Source organism: Haliotis asinina, chromosome 15 (assembly GCF_037392515.1).
Source record: "Haliotis asinina isolate JCU_RB_2024 chromosome 15, JCU_Hal_asi_v2, whole genome shotgun sequence".
Classification (NCBI taxonomy): Eukaryota; Metazoa; Mollusca; class Gastropoda; order Lepetellida; family Haliotidae; genus Haliotis; species Haliotis asinina.
This window is the reverse complement of record NC_090294.1, coordinates 35,390,376-35,411,310: the sequence shown is the minus strand read 5'-3', so window position 1 is coordinate 35,411,310 and position 20,935 is coordinate 35,390,376. Positions and strand designations below refer to the sequence as shown.

At 38.2% G+C, this 20,935-nt stretch overlaps 1 protein-coding gene across 4 annotated transcripts in view; it reads right to left on the bottom strand.

Moving 5' to 3' along the window:
- The window catches only part of LOC137265602 (LIM domain-binding protein 2-like), a 47,774-nt gene extending 27,314 nt beyond the window's left edge, over nt 1–20,460 (bottom strand). For 3 of the 4 annotated variants that reach the window (XM_067801032.1, XM_067801030.1, XM_067801031.1), the window contains exons 1-2: nt 20,382–20,460; nt 11,181–11,309 (exon numbers count right to left, since the gene is read on the bottom strand). In XM_067801032.1, the coding sequence (XP_067657133.1) occupies nt 11,181–11,299 (119 nt within the window). In that variant the 5' untranslated portion in view covers nt 11,300–11,309; nt 20,382–20,460. Of the gene's footprint in view, nt 1–2,392; nt 2,569–11,180; nt 11,310–20,381 lie in introns of those variants that run through there. The other variant, XM_067801033.1, reaches the window with a different exon arrangement.
- Nucleotides 20,461–20,935: the final 475 nt, after the last annotated feature.

The window sequence follows — 20,935 nt, the reverse complement described above, 5'->3', positions numbered from 1 at the left end:
GCACAACACAGCAAAAGCTGTGACGCAGCCACATAATTGATTTGTAAAAAAGGAGAGATACCATACAAGAATATGTGACAAATCCATCAGATGACAAATAAGCAATTGAGGTGAGTGAGTGATAATGGCTTTACGCTAGCTTTTAGCAATATGCCAACAGTAACACAGCAGGCTACAACAGAAATGGGCTTCACACACTGTACCAAAGAGGAGAATTGAACCCAAGTCTTTGGTGTGATGAGAGAACATGTTATTCACTAGGTTACCCTACCACCAAGGCAACTGAGGAACATCACACATGAATACCTCACTACTTCAAGACTTAAATGTGTTTCTTTGAAAGGATCTGAACAAATTATAAATAAAATCAACACATGAACATCTAGTGTGTCCCGCATACAGGCTTATAGTGAGTGAATATGGTTTACGCAGCTTCTAGGAATAATCTAGCAATATCATAGCCGAGGACACCAGAAATGGGCTTCACACATTCTGCCCATGAGATAAAACAAACCTGCATCTTGAGAGAGCACATGCTTTAAACACTATACTACCTCAGCACCCTTCCAGTTTACAATTCTTTAGTGTGTACACCCTAAGGGCCCTGCTTAATGCAGTGAAGCCTTTCCATGTGCCTTGGGGAATGGATTCACAGACTCCGCATCACCTGGACTAGGTGGAAATTCATCTTACAAACCATTCTGATGAACAGCCCTTTGGAATTTCCTTCCCTCAACTTATTTGTGCAGCCTTTGGCGAAAAATGAGCTATATTTCACAATATGTTTTCCTTTATCAAACCAGTCACACAAAAACTGTCATATTCTGTTCTGGAAATAAACATCCTACTTCAACAGAATGGAGAAGCAAGTTAACGACTTGAGCCAGTTCTAGTGCTATCAACTTTGAATCTGTCAGAACAGCAATTTTCTAATTTGCAACCTCAAGTTTAATGATAATTTCATTCTAGCAATAATTGGCTGTCTCAGTTATACAACAACATTGTCTGACTTTCAAGGAAGACAGTAATTACTGTCTAGACCAAGCCAGGCATTGAGCTCAAAATAATCAAGCCTCTCTTTATAGAGAATTCTTTAGAAGCAACCACATAATCTAGTTCAAACTGTGCATGACTGAATTCAGATAATAAATCATTTTACTGTGAAAATTGAACAAGATCGTAAACTACTTTTGAATATTTTCTGAAACATTATTACTGTAAAAAGCAAAACAAAATAATTTTTTGTTGAATATTTCCTGAATATTATTACTGTAAAAACAAATTTCTGTTGAAGATTTTTGGAATTTATACAAAATTCACTAAAATATTTATTGAAATGCTGTGTCAGTGAATTAGAAAGCTCCATCTCAGTCAGTAATTACTTGTATGAGATCAGTTGACATTAATGACTTCTCCTCCCAATCATGACAAGTAATAAGATTAAACCCACTGTCTCAGTTCTGACATCTCATATACTGATGAGTAAAATAGGAATTAAATCATCACATCACTACACACACAACATAGCACCACAAAATCATTCATCACCAAAATAATAATAAACTTTGTTTTTATACTTTTAAAAAATCTCATTTTCAAACTGAAATACAAAAACGTTAAATATTCACCTAAAATTCTGATTTTATTGTTAGTATTTTTCTGATATTCTTAAAAATGGATAAGCAATTAGATACTTTTTCTACAAATATTAAGTCTTTGAAGGGCATTTAGAAGTGAAATACATAAGAATGAAGATTTTTATGGATATCAACTTCTTATATGAGAACACAACGTTTCGGAGTTAATGCTGATGAAGGAGTAAGCATTAACTCTGAAACGTTGTGTTCTCATATAAGAAGTTGATATCCATAAAAATCTTCATTCTTACAAATATTAAGTTGAAATATTTTCTTAAAAATGTTTTGATTTAATTCAGCTGAACTCTACTTTTTGCTGATAGTTATTTCAGATCTACTGAAGTATGAGGGCAAACATATTCATCTATCAGTAGTGTTGTTGTAATTGGTATTATTTCATGTACACAATTCACAATATTTATATTTCAAAGAATCCTCCATAATCCTTTCTTTGTGCAGATGACTAATTATCAGGGCCCTCACCGTCACAGTGCTCTACAACTAACACATCAACTGAACTCAAGTGAAATACTTCCATTCACAGATTGCCTTTTTCCAACTAAGATAACATCAGACCTGACAAGCACAAACAAGGAATTGTTATGATACAAACTTTCCTTCATGATCTCAGCAAGTGAAGAAGCAATAAAACAAATACATTCAACAAAGAGGTTATCAGCAATGCTGCTATTGATTGCGAAATGTACATGCTATCAACATCGCGGCCATCAATCAGTCAATCACCTCTTACCTACCTAATAGGCTAAAAAAATGTCCACAAAATTCTCTAAAGGGAAAAGGCGTGAAATTCACCACTGTTGTCGGCAAGTGCTGGATAAAACCATCAAACAGGCGTTCATTTCTTATCCAAGTCAGTTGACATTGACCAGCTAATGAAGTAAACTTTATCTACACACGGATTCTCCTAACTCAAGCATGGCTTCGATGCCTTTTGTCACTAGGCTCAGGTCATGTGACTGTTGTCATGGTTATTGTTCAGCCTTTGTGCGTGTTCGATACTCTACTGGCATCAGTCAGCAAATCTATAAATCTGGGTTATTCACAGAATGTGTCTATTTATTAACCCCTCTTAATGTGGAGCCTATTAGCACATGAAGCGCATTAGCCATGCAGATGTCTTCAACCACGACTAGGCAAGGGGAGGACAAGATGGGAGGGGAGGGGGAAAAGGACAGAAGGAAAGGGATGAGACACTAATGATCACCAATACATTTCTCTGACAACAACAGTCGCCAGAATCCCTGAAGAAAACTTTAATCTTAATACATAATTAGGTCGTGTTTAAGCCTGTTTCTTAATTGACGCATGGCAGTTAATTACAACACATGAGAATTTCACCCCTATCCTTAACAAATGCTTTGTGTGTGGGGAGAGATGAATGTAACAAAGAAATAATTTGACTACATGATGAAATGATTTATTGAATAATAATACAATTTATTGTGGAAGCAGAGCAAACTGTATTTCTATAATCAGACTGTGGCACAAATATATACATCGAATTTCTGTTCCAAAATTTACACTTGTTTGTCACTGGTTACATTAACACTGACTGACAGGATGATCAAGATATTTCATCTGAGTCCGACTGCACATGGTAACCATGGCAATGAATGTACTGATTTTATTGCTCTCATTTGGTAAATTCAACATTTAGAGGTACAATCTTTATGACATGACACACCAAGATGTGTGCTGAGTATGAGTACCACTTATTACAACCAATCACATCAGAATTATATAGAGATCAAATATCTGTCATTAATGTTCTTATGGAAAGACTGCCAACAGGATGCGTCCAAAGACAGAGATGTTGGCATACTGGTTCTGGCATCAAGTTATACATGCTGCAGACAATCATTGTGTCCGATGCATTAAAACTCACTAGAATATGATGCAGTATTCCATTTATGCTCTTGATATTGAAGTCAATAATAAAGAGATAGAAATGTCAATAATACTGGGATGGCGCATGAAATATTAAGGCAGGTAGAGGCATTAAACAAAAATGCACAGAAAGGTTATCATGTGCAATGGCTTTCACATATTACCTCAGACATTTTTAGATTTTCTGTGATGACTTCAGAAGATGTCTTCCTCTCTCTTATCAAATGATGGTAGGCACATGAATACGTGCAAACATTTTGTTGCAGGTACAGCAACATGCAGGGAACTTGGACCAAGTACTGCGACTATGTGTCCCAGTACATCCAGCTGTAAATGGATACGCCGTAAAGGATGGGAAAGCTCAACAGAAGAAGTATAGGTTGAGAGGACACAATTTTTCTGTTATTTGAGAAAAACTATTCAGTAACCCACTAGAATGAACTTGGTAGCCACTTGATAGCCATTGAACACAAGTGTGGCTTGATGATTTTGAAAGATAACAAAATTAACCAGGGAAAAAAATCTGTCTTTTTAAAAGATATTTCTTTTACACAGATCTCTGCACTTTGTTGTAGCATCATTCAATGACCATTAACATTTTTGGGAATAGACACTACTTTATCAAACTGGACATGAGCATGAAACCTGGTACTTATACAGAATATTGTTTTTCAGATTTGTTATAAATCCTTGACATCAATAAAATTTTCAACTCGGCATTATATTTTACAAATCCATCCAGCAGGGTTGGATTTGAACACAACAGTTGTTGAGGCAATTCCTTGCACACAACATTTAGAGACAAACGCTCAAAGTGATCATGATCATAATGTCATAAATTAATCTCTAGCAGAATAGGAAATACAAACAAAATGGTAAATCTTGATGAAGATTGTTTTTGCAAATTTAACACTGACGTTGATCAAATTTCCTATCTTAAATGAAAGCAATAAAATACAATTGAGCATGATACATAGGATTTTAAAATACTATTGTTAAAAATACTCATCCTATAAAAGTGTGTGTGAAAACCACTTTGATGCATACAGTACTCAAGCAAATACTGTAGTAGTATTTTGTTGACAACAACTTCGGAAAAGTTGTGACACAAGAAAGACATGACCATAATCAGTGGCTTACACTGAGTAGTTCTTTCACTCCCATCCATCTTGTCCATGGTTAATAAATACGCTGAATATACCTGTGTCACAGTAAACACCAAAGCAGGAAAATATTTTAAGGTCCTGAGAATATCATCTGATTCTTATAATCATTTTGTATCCATATACAAATTACAGCTTATGCAGGTGTTAACTGTTTGCATCTAAGACCCTGAGCTATTGTTTCAAAATGACTTATGCGAGTAAGTACAGATACTAAACTAAGGCTTTGTCCATTAATATACATAATTTTGATAGCAACAAATAAACTCATTTAAATTGAAAAGGAGACTTGCTTCTTGTGTGGCTTTAGCACTGCAGGAAAGGCTTGGCAATAGGGAAAGTAATGCGGTTCTGACAGACTAGCACAGTTACATGCAAATGTAAGAGTTCCCGATGTTATAACCAGACATGTAGGGATGAAAGAGTTACCTCCCTTCCTTGGTGCAACTGCCACTATATGCCACCACAGTCCCTTTGGTCAAATACCAAAGTCACACATTCACAAAAGGAAGTGAAATAATACACTTCCTCATTGTGACCACTCTTTGACTTTTCTGATCTCTGTCAATATTATAAATCAAATATCTCAGCAAAATGAATTCCAGACAAACCACCTGTAACTGTGTTATTACCCCTCATTACATTATCATCATTCCATGATAACTGCCGGTAGTTAGAACAGGAAACAAGAATTAGCATGCAGTATGCCTCCATGACATATAACATAACTATCTCAATCCAAATTTTGTGTCTTCTTTGATCATTTATCAGTCTTGCCATGAATTCTGCAACTAAAATGTCTAAATTACGTGCAGAATTATTAAAATGTCTGTGTCAAGTTACATGTAGCCTTAAGACATAAACATAATTTACATTTGGGGTGTGAGTGAGTGCAGTTTTAAATCACACTCAGTTATTTGGCGGCAGTCTGTAAATTATCAAGTCTGGACCAGACAATCCAGTGATCAACAGCATAAAGATCACATATACTCTATGGGGTGCAAATGCATAAATCACTCATTGGCATCGTTACAAATGAAACCCTGTCAATAAAACTGCTCATTTTGATCTTTAATTACCTTAATCGACCTTTTTGACAACAGTGCACAATTTTAGGCCACAAACGAAATTTCAACCAAACAGACTGGCGCGTCTCCGTGACGTAATAGTAGGTATAGATATGAGGGTCTGTGCAGAAATCATCAACATTTCAGGTGGTAAACTATTTTGTTTGGCATTTCTTGTGACTGGATCAATCGAAGGATTAACCGATAACACGCTGATTGATTAATTACTTTTATGCATATTTAAATGGGGATTTGTCAAAAGGTAGTGTGTATGTACATTTACTAATCTATACTGAATGCACTCTGTCGTGTCTGTGTTGCACATTATGCAATTAGTTGCTAGGTGTGCTATCTTGGGTGACCAATGAGACTATACAGCTATGTGAAAAACCTGAAACGACACATCACGTTTTCATACATTAGACTGTTAAAAGACACATCACTTGGGAAATCTGCAGATGAGTTATATATCATGTTATATGTCATATTATATATACATGTTTGTGGATCTCAATGGAAACATTCCTCGAACAAGGTAATAGCCTGACATTGCTCCTATAACTTTAATTTGTTTTAATTTTAATATTTTGCATTTTGTTTTTATTAAGTTGTCACAGTTTTCAACAGAATCATTGTTTTCATTGTGAAGTGTAATGATACATACACTAGGGCATGCATGTGAATTATGATTCATATAGGCAAAACTATAAAATGTCTAGATATTATGTTCCTGTTATACATTAGCAGATCGCTTCTTTTTATTAAGTTTCAAAATGCATACAAGTATGATTATATAGTAATTAGGATTATGAGACCAAATATAAAGACGTATATAGACAAGTGTCTACATACTGGTGTGTGAACGTTTACAAACCAAGTAAGTTTAGCAAGTGAAGAAATTTATCGAGCAGTATTTTCACCTCGACCCCGACCTCGCTTATGTTATGCTACAGGTTGTGTCATGCAAACTTGTTTTGGTCATGATTCAAATACATATTAAACTACTAGTAGACAGCAAATTTGATTTTCTAAATTGATGAAAAAAAACCATAATCTCAATAATTCTAACAGACTTCAGCCCATGACTTCACGATTTTCAAGAATGGTGGCACCCTGTCTGGGGATAAATGCTATTTAAGTTTGTTTTCACCGACTTACAAATTCAAAATTACTCTTCACTGGTAGTAAAATATGTATTTTATTGATGGACATTAGGATTTTACATGACATTGCTTATAACATAATTCAATTTCACTCTTGGAAGCAAGGCGGGGGTCGATATAATATTACTTGATAATGTTGTCACTTCGACCACCACCCCTGCTTCCGAGGAAGTAAGCATTATATTCATGCAAAATCCTTTTGGTCAGCAATGTGTAGTAAGCAGTTGTGATTTTATAAACTCGATGATACTTGAACTCCATTTTCTATCCTGGAAGCATGGTAGGGGGCGAACCATCCGATTTAGTATATACCACAGGCTTCCACAACGCTCGCTTCACACACACAAACAACCAATTTCAGCACAAACTACGGGGTCCGGTGGAAATCTGTGCATGGTGACACTTTCACGCGACCCCAAGGAGCAACTGACGGCAACACAACAATTCTGCATGTCTTTGGTGACATCGAGAAATCAGCAAAATGATATCAGCTTCCTACACATTTTCTATACAACTAACTGAAAATCGTTCCTTCTATAACGTCACTGCAGGGCTCTGGCGACAGAGTTACGTAACCTGTCTGTGGTTTCGTTTGTAGTCGAGAGAGAAGCAGATGGCTTTTTAGCAACTTTCAAGCGCTTGGTATTAATTAACCACAAGTTTTTTTTTAAAAAAATGGTGTTCTGTTTAAGACTTACCAGAAGTCTTTCATATGCAGTGGTAAAAAGAGTATTAAAAAATTGAGTTTATTCATTCTTTAAGCATCGATTTGTGTAATTGGGAAGCATTCACATGCGTCAACGTCATCCCATTAACCACCGCTTACAACAAGCATAGTCGCCTTTCATGGCAAGCATGGGTTGCTGTGAAGACCTAGTGTATTTTGTATCATCACAGGTTTAATTTTCATCTGTAAGAAATGAACTCTATAACCTGGACATGATGTAGCACATTCAATAAACAAGTCTAACTTTTCTAGCTGCGTGTGTTTCTGTTTTCAGTGTTTCAATGCTCCCAATGCCCTGCCATACAAAATACAAGTAAACAATCCACAACATGAGTCGGATCCTGTAATGAATGGTGCAGTTTACCATGAATTATTCAGGATTATTCTACCTGTAGGTGTTAATCACTATGAAAAAACTAACTACTTCAACACTTCAATCAATGTTAATGGTATGTCTGGTGCTGTTGTCAAGCAAGAGATTGAGAGTTGCATGGCAACAGCAGTTTGTGTAACCATGGCAACACCAGTATGCCCACCCCTCCTAGATATAATCACACCACTATTCTGGATGCTCCTACACACATTCCTCATCAACATATTTTTCACTTTCAGACCAGTTAATGAATATATGTCATATAGGACAAATTGTTATGGATAATAACTTCTTTATTGCGTGATTGCGAAGAATCTGTATTGAAATGTCCCAATCACGCAATAGAGAAGTTGTTATCCATAACAATTTGTCCTATTTGTACACTTCAACTTCTAAAATGCCACTCAAACAAATATATGGCATATCACTATTTCAGAGGCCAAAGCTCTTAGGCCAAAAAAGAAAGATCATGTGTCTCTGATTACATATCTCTAAAATTTAGGGTAGGTACAGTATGTGGGAATTTTATTTATAATTTTACAACATCATTCCTGCTTGACAACAGTACAAGAACCGGTATCGAAATGTCACAATCATGCAATAAAGAAGATGTTATCCATGACAATTTGCCCTATTTGTACACCTCAACTTCTAAAATGTTGTTCTTCTCTAAGTTGTTCTTAAAGGTGAATTGTTTATTCAGTTAAGATATAGACTATCATCTCAACTTTCTCTATCAGAACGACAAATGTCCAGCAGTGTCAGGAAAAAACTAGAGTGCTAATGGTTAATTTTATTCATACCACTTAACAAAATAGGATCAGTACCAGAATTTAGGGTGGGGTCGGGTAATTGGGTAATCTTTTTTAAGCCTTAAAAATATTCTGAACTGGTAGCAAAATGTGGTGATCTAAAGACAAATACTTGGGACAAGTATGTGCAAGTGTGGGGAATTTGGGACAAGCACTAATGACAAGTGTTGGGATATTGGGACAAGCACTAATGACAAGTGTTGGGATATTGGGACAAACACTAATGACAAGTGTTGGGGTATTGGGACAAGCACTAATGACAAGTGTTGGGATATTGGGACAAACACTAATGACAAGTGTTGGGATATTGGGACAAGCACTAATGACAAGTGTTGGGATATTGGGACAAACACTAATGACAAGTGTTGGGATATTGGGACAAACACTAATGACAAGTGTTGGGGTATTGGGACAAGCACTAATGACAAGTGTTGGGATATTGGGACAAACACTAATGACAAGTGTTGGGATATTGGGACAAACACTAATGACAAGTGTTGGGGTATTGGGACAAGCACTAATGACAAGTGTTGGGATATTGGGACAAACACTAATGACAAGTGTTGGGATATTGGGACAAACACTAATGACAAGTGTTGGGATATTGGGACAAGCACTAATGACAAGTGTTGGGGTATTGGGACAAGTACTCATGATTAGTAAACTGTGTAGTACTCGTTTCTATGACTTATGAGACTTCAAGAGTCATCCGTTCTCTAAAGAATTCTTCTGTTCAAGTAAACTGAGACAAAAACAGAGAAGGTTGATACAGACACAGTAAACCACAGACAAAAGAAATTCCATGTGACTGGGGATATCAGCTCCCCATAGCTGGGTTCATTACTCAAGAGACATATTCCACCATTATGGATTTCCTCACTGTTCACTAACCATGATTAGAAGAAAATAACAATCCACGTCGACATTTTGCCACTGTAATACACAGAACCAAATTATTTCTGATATTCCAAGAAACTCACATCACAGAGCATGGACAGATATACAATTTCAAGGGTGCCAAAAGGCATCAAACAGACAATTTGCCAAAATAAGAGTGCCAAAAGCTTTTTATGATCCAGATATACTTGAAAAATCACAACAATGATGTGCTCTTAGCTTATTGTTTGATACTCAGAGCAGGATTTCCTGAACACTTTAACCCCTGAAAGGACAGTTCTGCTTCCTTCGTCTTTGACCCATGAATGTATCAGTGAGAAAGTGTTGTTTTATGCCACATTCAGCAATATTCCAGCTATGTGGCAACAGTTTGTAAATAATCAAGAGAGCGACTGACAATCCAGTGATAAACAGCATGAGCATCGATCTGTGCAATTTGGAACCTATGCAAGCCAACAAGCTTGACTACCCTTTAGTCACCTTTCACCACAAGCATGGGCTACTAAAGATCAATTCTAACCCAGATCTTCACTGGTCCCCAGATGAAATATGCTACCATCCCAATATCAACTCAGGTGAGATGGTTAACACTGCATCTAAAAACAGGGCTTGATTTAGTGCTTTGTTGCTGGCACTGACACAACAAAATGTTACAAAGTGTAACCTAGTTATTGGTCTACCTTGAACAAGGTGCAAGTCAATGTTTAAGAAAATAACATGTCTTGTACCAAGTGTCAAAAGTATGATAAAATTAAAAGCGCAGCAAGTAATTCCTTTAGGAGTGCGTGCAAGTCTGCATGGTTAAGTGTGATGGAAATCCATCAAACCATCAAGCTCACCTCAGATGTCATGACTATGAATTAGCACAACTGTGCAAAAATATATCATTTTTGCCACTGGAAAAGACAGTTCTCATAGAGCAGATAAATCAAGTTCATATCATGAAGATTTAATTCAAAGAAACATGTAGGACAGAAAAAATTGAAAAAGCATTTACACATTTCCCCTAAATGCTTGAACTTTTAGAAATACTAAGAATTAAGTCAGGCCAGACACGCATACAGCAGTGATGAATTTGAGCAATGATAAGTGGGTAAAGTTCTGAATAAGACATCTAAAATATTCAAGAGCATATTTCTTTCATGACATATTGCAATAAAAGCAGTGCAACTGGAATTTTGCTACTGCAACCAGGTTTTTATCTGAGGTTGCACCTGGTGCTAGTAGGTTAACACCTCATAAACCGAGCCCTGATTAAACATGCAGGTGACACCTGTACATGAGCGACTGATAGTTCCATGACTGAACATTAATCAGTTTCCTCAAGGTTGCAGCAAAAGATGTGACAATGTGAGTATGCTGCCAATTAATGGGAGTGGATTTGAGTTGTGTTGGCAAGTGTCATGTGAAAGTGGGAAGGAGAGAGTACTCACCCCATGCCACCCATGCCGTGTTCCCGGTCCATTTGACTGGGCATCGGCTGGGAAGGCATCCTGGGAGGGGGAAGACCTGGTAGTCCGTCCAGAGTGACTGATCCGGTCTTGTCGTGCATCAAAATATGCCTGGAACAAACAGGACATGTTATAATCTACAGGCAACATCATGAGTGACTGATCTGGTCTTGTCATGCATCAAAATATGCCTGGAACAAACAGGATATGGTACAATGCATAGGCAATGACAGACAGGCCAATCCAGTCTTGTTGTGCATCAAAATGTGCCTAAAAGAGAGACAAGACACATACAACCTACATCTCATACCATCGTGTCAACAGTTTTCTTTATAACACAGGATCAACATGCATAAGTAATACCAGTACAAAAGCAGAATGGTAGCCAACTGGCAGTCTGATCAAGTCTCACATGAGCCAGTGTTGTTGAGCCCTTCATCAAACGATAGTTTGTTAGCATGAATGCTAAAAGTCAATATATATGTGAGCATGCATGTTAAGCAATACTAAATAACCACAAAAACAACGTTTGAACAACCACTCAGAGTATATCGACCACCACGTGGGGAGCAGAATCAATACAGCCATATAATGTGCCAGTAAAATTCCACCTAAAGCATGTGAAGTTAATGCATCCTATTGCACTCTGGGAGTTCAAAGGAATTGATCCCAAGCATTCCACACTTCTATTTCATCATCAACTACCTGCCCTCTACCTCACTTCCCTTCAACTACCTGCCTTCTACCTCACTTCCCTTCAACTACCTGCCCTCTACCTCACTTCCCTTCATAATCAACTACCTACCCTCTACCTCACTTCCCTTCAACTACCTGCCCTCTACCTCACTTCCCTTCATAATCAACTACCTGCCCTCTACCTCACTTCCCTTCATCTACCTGTCCTCTATCTAGAGTTGTGATGCCCATGGCACGATACTGGTAGTCCGATACATACGATACGATACGATACGTATCACGATATTTTGTCCTTGTATACAGAAAAATAAAGTACTGGAAATAATATGCTGTTATGTTATCATTTCAGGGAAGGTATTCTTCTCCCAAGAAAAATAAAACAAATTATCATGAAAGACATTTTATCAAAAATGTTTAGCATGTGTCAGTAAAGTAGTGTTTTCCCAAAAAAATGGAACAGCAGGGATCAACATTGGCACAACAGGCTTTTTTGCACAGATAACAAAATAAATTTGTGAAAATTATCTCTGTCGGAGCATGTCCATGGCAATATTTTCCACGAAAATCTAAATAGAAGGGGAGACGGTGTTTTCGTAGACTGCTAAGTATGTAAGTATCGTGTTGAATCGATACACAACAATCGTTCTGATGTATCGTATCGTGCAGCTCTTGAATTGCGATAACTTGCGTATCGACTAATCGGCACAACTCTACCTCTATCTCACTTCATCATCAACTGTCTGTCCTCTACTTCACTTTCCTTCATCTACCTGTCCTCTACTTCACATCCTTTCATCATCAACTGCCTGTCCTCTACTTCACTTTCCTTCATCTACCTGTCCTCTACCTCAATTCCTTTCATCATCAACTGCTTGTCCTCTACTTCACTTCACTTCATCTACCTGTCCTCTACCTCAATTCCTTTCATCATCAACTGCCTGTCCTCTACACCACTTCCCTTCATCTACTTGTCCTCTACCTCAATTCCCTTCATCATTAACTACCTGGCCTCCCCTTCCCTTCAACTACCTGTCCTCTACCTCAATTCCCTTCATAATCAACTACCTGTCCTCTACCTCAATTCCCTTCATAATCATCTACCTGTCCTCTACCTCAATTCCCTTCATAATCAACTACCTGTCCTCTATCTCACTTCCCTTCATCATCAACTACCTGTTCTCTACTTCACTTCCCTTCATCTACCTGTCCTCTACCTCAAAATGCTTCTTACATATATTTTCGCAATAAATATTGTGTCCAATCATGAATATTGCAGCAACAAAAGCTGTCACTTGACTTACAGAAAAGTCCAAACACTTTTTTAAATATGCTAATCAAGTAACAATAAGTTATCACTGAGTCTGCTACTAGCCAGTATGATATCATTTGCAGTTAAATTACTGTGATGATCACGATACACTATACAATAATGGTAACTGAATTTCAGCAGTAATATAACATATCTATTCATAATAATATTTAGGTGTCTGGGGACCCGATTTTGTAGTCGAGGACCCTTGAAAATTTAAGAGTATGAGTTCGTGGGATCCTCAAATACAGGTCTCGGGGTGAATCCCTGCATAATACCCGCAGTTCTTTCTGACCAATAATATACAGTATACTCTGTCAATACTGGTATCACTTGCGACCAAATAAAAATGACAGTTTTGACAGAGTGCCAGCATGGGTAGTTGTTTTATTACGTCAGTGCACACCGGAAGTTCACAGTCATACTGTTTCTTTAGCATTAAATACCCTGGAATCAACAACATGCAAACTCTTGCTCCTTTCAAGAGTCAACCTGCTCGCTATATATTACTCTTCTGGAAGAGATTGGAAGAGATTCGTACTACTGACTAGGGCTGTCCACTTCCAACAAAACTGTATTGCACTATATTGTGATATATTGTGACCTTTAAGTGTTTTACAGTGAGGGGTACTAACTGTGCATGTCAATCCTATTTTCTACATTATAAGTCCCTAAGCATATATGATATGGTTCTGATAACAGCAGTCTCAAAATTATGTTGCTTAGTCATGGATACTTTTTTCCATTCTATACAGTTTACAGTATTGCAGAATGCCGTTTTGACATACCAGTTCTCAGAAAAAATACTGCAATATGTATCGTTTAAAAAGTGTACTGCAACGTACCAGTATACTGGTAATACCATGCAGCCCTACCACTGACTAATTAACAACATACTGTTGACACTTCCCATTTCTGAATAATCTCGGGAGTAACAATGAATTGTGTTGTTACATCATTTGGACCCAATTGTATCAAAGGGTTGCTCTGTCTTTTATGTGCACATTTTTACAGATACATTTTCATAACAATTTGTTTGTTGAGACTGCATACCAATGCCGACATATTGAGTAGACAGAAGCCAATGTTTACAAATGTTTCTAAATGATAATTAAATGCATTTCTGCTTCACTGAAAATTTGTGCTGATGTAGACAGAGTGCCAGTGTTTACAGAGGCTGATATTGCTAGAGTCCACTGTAAATAACACCAGCAAGCCTGTCTCTAGAGTATACATAATATCAGTGGTCCTCTATCATTCAAGCAGGGCTGTGCAATATAACCGATTCAGGCATGAAAATGATACGCACAGCAATATGCTGATAGAAAACCAATATTTTGACATGCATTCAGAAAATTTCTTAACACACGCTTCTGTTTTTCACACAAACAATGGTGTGGTGATAATGTGATGATTGATGACGATGGTGTTGTGATTGTTGTGATAAATGGTCAAATGGTGATGTTTGTGGCAATTGCATGTTGGCTTTTTCTTATGAACTAACCATGCTAACTATACATAATACAAGTGGTTCTCTACGACCTAATTATACATAATACCAGTTGTTCTCTATGACCTAACTATACATAATACCAGTTGTTCTCTATGACCTAACTATACATAATACCAGTGGTTCTCTACGACCTAACTATACATAATACCAGTTGTTCTCTATGACCTAACTATACATGATACCAGTTGTTTTCTATGACCTAACTATACATAATACAAGTGGTTCTCTACGACCTAACTATACATAATACCAGTTGTTTTCTATGACCTAACTATACATAATACCAGTGGTTCTCTACGACCTAACTATACATAATACCAGTTGTTCTCTATGACCTAACTATACATAATACCAGTGGTTCTCTACGACCTAACTATATGTAATACCAGTTGTTCTCTATGACCTAACTATACATAATACCAGTGGTTCTCTACGACCTAACTATACATAATACCAGTTGTTTTCTATGACCTAACTATACATAATACCAGTGGTTCTCTATGACCTAACTATACATAATACCAGTGGTTCGCTATGACTTAACTATACATAATACAAGTGGTTCTCTACGACCTAACTATACATAATACCAGTGGTTCTCTGCGACCTAACTATAAATAATACCAGTTGTTTTCTATGACCTCACATGCCTATTACCAGTGGTTCTCTATGATTTAACTATACACAATACTAGTACTTCTCCATTACCTAACTATACACAATACTAGTACTTCTCTATGGCCTAACTATACCTAATATCAGCGGTGTGCTCTTACTTCACTATACATAATACCAGTATGACTTAACTCCGGCCCCTCTAAGTAATGGAAGGAATTACAGCAAATTTTAAGGAATTGCATCTCAAATGTAAAGAAGTGCAGCCCAATTGCGAAACAAGTGCAGCGATATCGGTAGTTTAGCAGGAATAACATAAACACAACATCCGTATTGGAAGCAATGTTGGTAATACTTGAAACATGCCCGGCCATCTTCTAAGATTTCTCGGCTCCATTCTGTGATTTGTCGGTTGCCTCCTGAAACTCTTACATCTAAACACGACATCACTGGAAGCAGCACCCATCTCTGTGAGTTTTGCTTTTAGTTTTTACCGTTTGATTTTTATAATTATCCATCTTTGAACACATGTGTTGCATGCGTTTATATGTGAGGTGTTGTCGGAGCTATAGACTATTTTTTTTAGGAAAAGATTGTCACTGCAGAAGAGTGTCATAAGTCATGATCCTGGAGGCCTCGAATGTTCAGACGTAAACTACCTCCAGGCGCATGACTTATGACACTCTTCTGCAGTGACGATCTTTTCTTGAAATAACAATTTATGGTCCAGACAACACCATATACCTAAACGCATATATTCAACACGGGTGGCTAAACCCAATTGAGAAATCTCCGAAGATCACAGAGCGTGTTTCAAGTATTACTGACATTGCTTCCAACCGGGACGTTGTGTTTATGTTATTACCGCCAAACTACAGATATCGCTGCATTTATTTAGCATGTGGGCTGCGGTTGTTTACATCTGAGATGCAATTCCTTCAAATTTGCTGTAATTCCTTCTGTTACTTAGGGGGTCCTGGGGTTGCAGTGGGTGAGCTGGCTAAAGCCTCAGGCTAGTGATCCAACAACATTGTGGTGTCGGGATCAATCGGGTGTTAAAATCTTGGAGCCAACTCTGTGTGCACACTCCTTTCGTGTAGTCACAACCCCTAGTGTACAGTATACTACCCTGTGCACTTAAAAGACCTCACGAACCTGTTGGGGTATGACCAGATGGTGACCACATGAATACATGCAAACATCGGGTACATCAACGTGTAGTACACTTGGACAAAGTATAGTGACTATGTGTCCCAGCTAAGCTTGATAATACATTGGGACGTTGAGGTCGATATCCAATGATCAAAGGAAAAATGCCAGCACCTTGAGCAAGCAATAGATGCATGAATATGTGCACTTTATAAATATCCTATACAATAATAATATCTCATACAAGAGGTTCAAGTAAGTGTGCGAGTTTACTATTATGCCTGAGAATCTAACCTTGGTCTTTAGCATGATCATGGTGATGAGCAAAAGATCCTGACACATGATGTGCAAGAAATAAACTGTCTAATAGCACTCTGAAAATTGAAAATAATTCAAGAACTTGACATCCATAAACAAGTAGCACAGATAAGCTTTCCAAGTGAAAGACGTCGTGGTTGATGAGTCAGATATCAAGATAGACTCAAGGGCAAAAGAAAGTGAACACTTCATTTTTTGAGTTTGTAGCAAAGTTGTTTAAGTTGGTATAATCCTCTTAGACCAAAACGGTTCTCCCCCACACTGACTATTCACGTGTCCACTCATGTGTTAGTTATGTTGAAGCACGTGAATTAGCTAAAATTTGCGTACTCATCATCTGTGCTATGGGGTCATCACGGCAACAGAAATGGCAGCAACGGCTCTAGGACATATCATCAGTCGACGTACCATGCTACAACGCCTACATGCAGCAGGTATTGGAGCTTGACGTCCTCTTTTGGAATGGCATTGATCCAGGAACATCGTCTTTGTAGATTACAGTGGGCAGTGACTGTATGTCACTGGCTGGTACAAAAGTGGCAGTGAGAGTTTTTTTACAGACGAAAGTTGATTCACCATTTTCCATAATGATGGCTCTCCCACACACTGACTATTCACGTGTCTACTCATGTGTTAGTTATGTAGAAGCACATGAATTAGTTAAAAATGGCAAACCATGTATTTTGCTAAATACATGTCAAGTACTGGTGGCCATACATGTCAGCTGACAGAAAACAACTAAAATTATGCCACAGCTAACACTAGTCAAAAGAGAAAAAAGGCCATAGGTATGAGGCAGATGGGCGTCAACAACAACCATATTGCATGGGCGCGGAAATGTACATATGGTTCCATCATCAGGCTGTTCCAACATTAAAGGCAGACTAGCAGTACCCAAGACAGGCCATGATCAGCCAGACTGGCATCACCCAAGACAGGCCACGATCAGCCAGACTGGCAGCACCCAAGACAGGCCATGATCAGCCGGACCACTTGTGACGACCCCACAGCAAGACCGCCATCTGCGTACTCATCATCTGTGCTATGGGGTCATCACGGCAACAGAAATGGCAGCAACGGCTCTAGGACATATTATCAGTCGACGTACCATGCTACAACGTCTACATGCAGCAGGTATTGGAGCTTGACGTCCTCTGAGTGGAATGGCATTGATCCAGGAACATCGTCATCGTAGATTACAGTGGGCAGTGACTGTACGTCACTGGCTGGTACAAAAGTGGCAGTGAGAGTTTTTTCACAGACGAAAGTCGATTCACCATTTTCCATAATGATGGCTGGGTGCGAGTATATCGCTGACTAGTGCCAACTGCGTCTAAGAAGTGCATCCGTTTGGAGGAGCCGATGTGATGGTGTGGGGCGGAATTTGTGGGCATCAACGTAAACGACTGGTCACAACACATGGAAACTTACACTCAGAGATACAGAGATGACATTTATCAACCCGGGGCAATACCATTTCTTCGCCAGCAACAACAGAGAACAATTTTGCAGCACAACAATGTCAGATCCCACACAGCGCAAACTGTCCAGAACTTCTTGAAAACCCAGAATATCCAAGTTCTTCCATGGCCAGCATGCTCACTGGACTTAAACCCCATAAAGCACTTGTAGGATCACCTGAATCACCAACCCCCAGCGAACCGGCAAGAACTCGCAGATGCTCTCAGAAATGAGTGGATTCGGATTCCAAATGACTTCCTTCACCTGCTGACGACATCGATGAGATGGTGAGTCTGGATGTGTATTGCTGCTGGGAGTGGTCATACCCATTACTAAGGATGTGTATGTGTGACCACAGACTTGAAATCACCAAGACATTCCACAACTGACTCCTGTGAACTGTGCTACTGTATTCCTACCCATCTGTCCATTACATGACACACTCTTCATCTATGATGAGTCTCCCATAGACACTGTTGGTGCAATGTCCCAAATGCTGGCTTCATTCAGTATACCTTAACATAAAAACATTGTATGTTTTGCTTTGATTTTATCAATTATTAATAAAGGTGTTCCCTTTCTTTTGCCCACTAGTTTACATAGTTTCATCAGGAACATGAGACAAACTGATGCTTTTATAATATATAACATAATCATCCATATAGACAGAACCAATGAACATACTTCAGTACATGTACTGGAAATAACATCACATTGCTATATCTTGTATCTTCTATAATGATGAAGCAATATCATGACCATCAACACTAATATTGGTGGTTGGAAGCATTTTCTGAACTATCAGTTAATCACCAACACAAAGAGATCACTCTACAAACTCCATCTTCTTTGTAAACTCTTTGGTGACACACTAATGTACAGATCATGTCAAGTGAAGGTCTCACCTGTGCTATCAGTGAGACTGCTTACATCAATTTATTTTCAGTCAAAAATGTTCAAACAGTACCACATTCCTGTTAATCCTACCAAGAAAGCGTGGAATGTTATGTGTTATACATTTTGTGATCAAATCACGGGCAAATATTGACATGCTGTAATGCACATGGGATTTTCTTATGATATGATTCCTTTCCTAACACAGTTTTGTACAACTTTACAATCCTTTCCTTGCTACAAAATTAGGAAGAGATGTTCATCATCAATTCATGAAACATCTTATCCCTCCACTTCACCAATATATTAGATGTTTTCTGGCAAGTACACTGCAATATCTAATGAAATTTGAATGTAAACTGTTTACATTTGGTTAACTTATTATAATATTCTCCCACTGAAAAATCTTAAAATTGTAGACAATTTTAAATAGATGTGAGTGCTTTCACTGATCCATGTTGCCTTTATTGCTGGAAGATCTGCCTCCAACTATTACTATCAGTGATTATCTGTGTGGCAACAAATTATACCAAAACAAATAATACAAATACAAATAGGTCCTTGATATTAACATTAACATTTCATAAGCCAAATTAACATAAATCGTGCCAATGTATAAATCTAACTCCCACCAACACTTCCCTTTCAACTTGCTATTATAGAAATCCACATGCACTAATCACTAATATTGTTTTGGTCCTCGCTGATAGTGATAAGTCACAGATCACATCGAGTGCTTCCTTATCGAAATCTTAAGGTGGCCGCGGTAGCTCCAAATGCTACCTCACCCATACTCCTCACACCCCAGCCCTCGCCCGACCCCCGGGCTTCACAAAGACGCTAGCTTGGCCTGTATCATCGGGTCACTCTCGTTGACCTTCCGGTAGATCCCTAGGCAACTGATAATCTTCTATTTTACCATTGTTTCACGAAGAACAAGAAAACAATGTTTAGTGGGGTTGGTTCATAAATGACAAATCTATCATGTCGGGTGGTCGAAAGAGTTTCAAGGCCGTGGGAAAATTCGAAAAATCGTCAAAAATGGTGAAGGCTCGACCATCACAACATGCGATTTTGTGATTGAACCTTGAATTTTGATTCGCAGCCAGAAACATCCTGGGGATCATTGGTGGTCGGTCCATTGTTCGTTAACTCAAATCTGCGGCGGACTTTGTGGCCTCCCTACCCGGATCACCCTCCAAAATGACGATTTATACAAAATACTCACTGGAAAAGATGTGGATTTCCTGCTTCCAAATTGCTACGCGCAGTCGATCGCGATGGAGCGAGGGATGGCAATTGAGCTAAAAATAGCATATGAAAGAACGCTTTGCATTCTGGGGGCAAATCGGGTACACTGTCAGTCAATCTGAGGGATTTATTTGACAAAGGAACTGTACCGAGCTCAGAACGAAGCTGTACTATGATAAATGTAGATAAATTCTATAATAGTATGTGTACTATTATATTACAAGAACTTGCGAGAGACAGAAGAATAAACAACGATGGCAAACAAACGGAGTTAGAACGTGTTAACGAAGAAACTGAAAAGGCACAAACCTTCGTTCGTCTCAAAACGTCATGCAGATACAAGTAGAGCTGAATACAACTAGATCTATACCGTGTAAAATATTTCTGATAAAAATAAACAACTGTGGGTAAAACTCGTGTGTGTGTGGCTTTTCCAGGGAAGCTTTTGTACATAGACAGAACAACTACACAAGTACACACTTTGTAATATTTTACCATTCATTATCAAGTTTTACTCGGTAATATCAACAC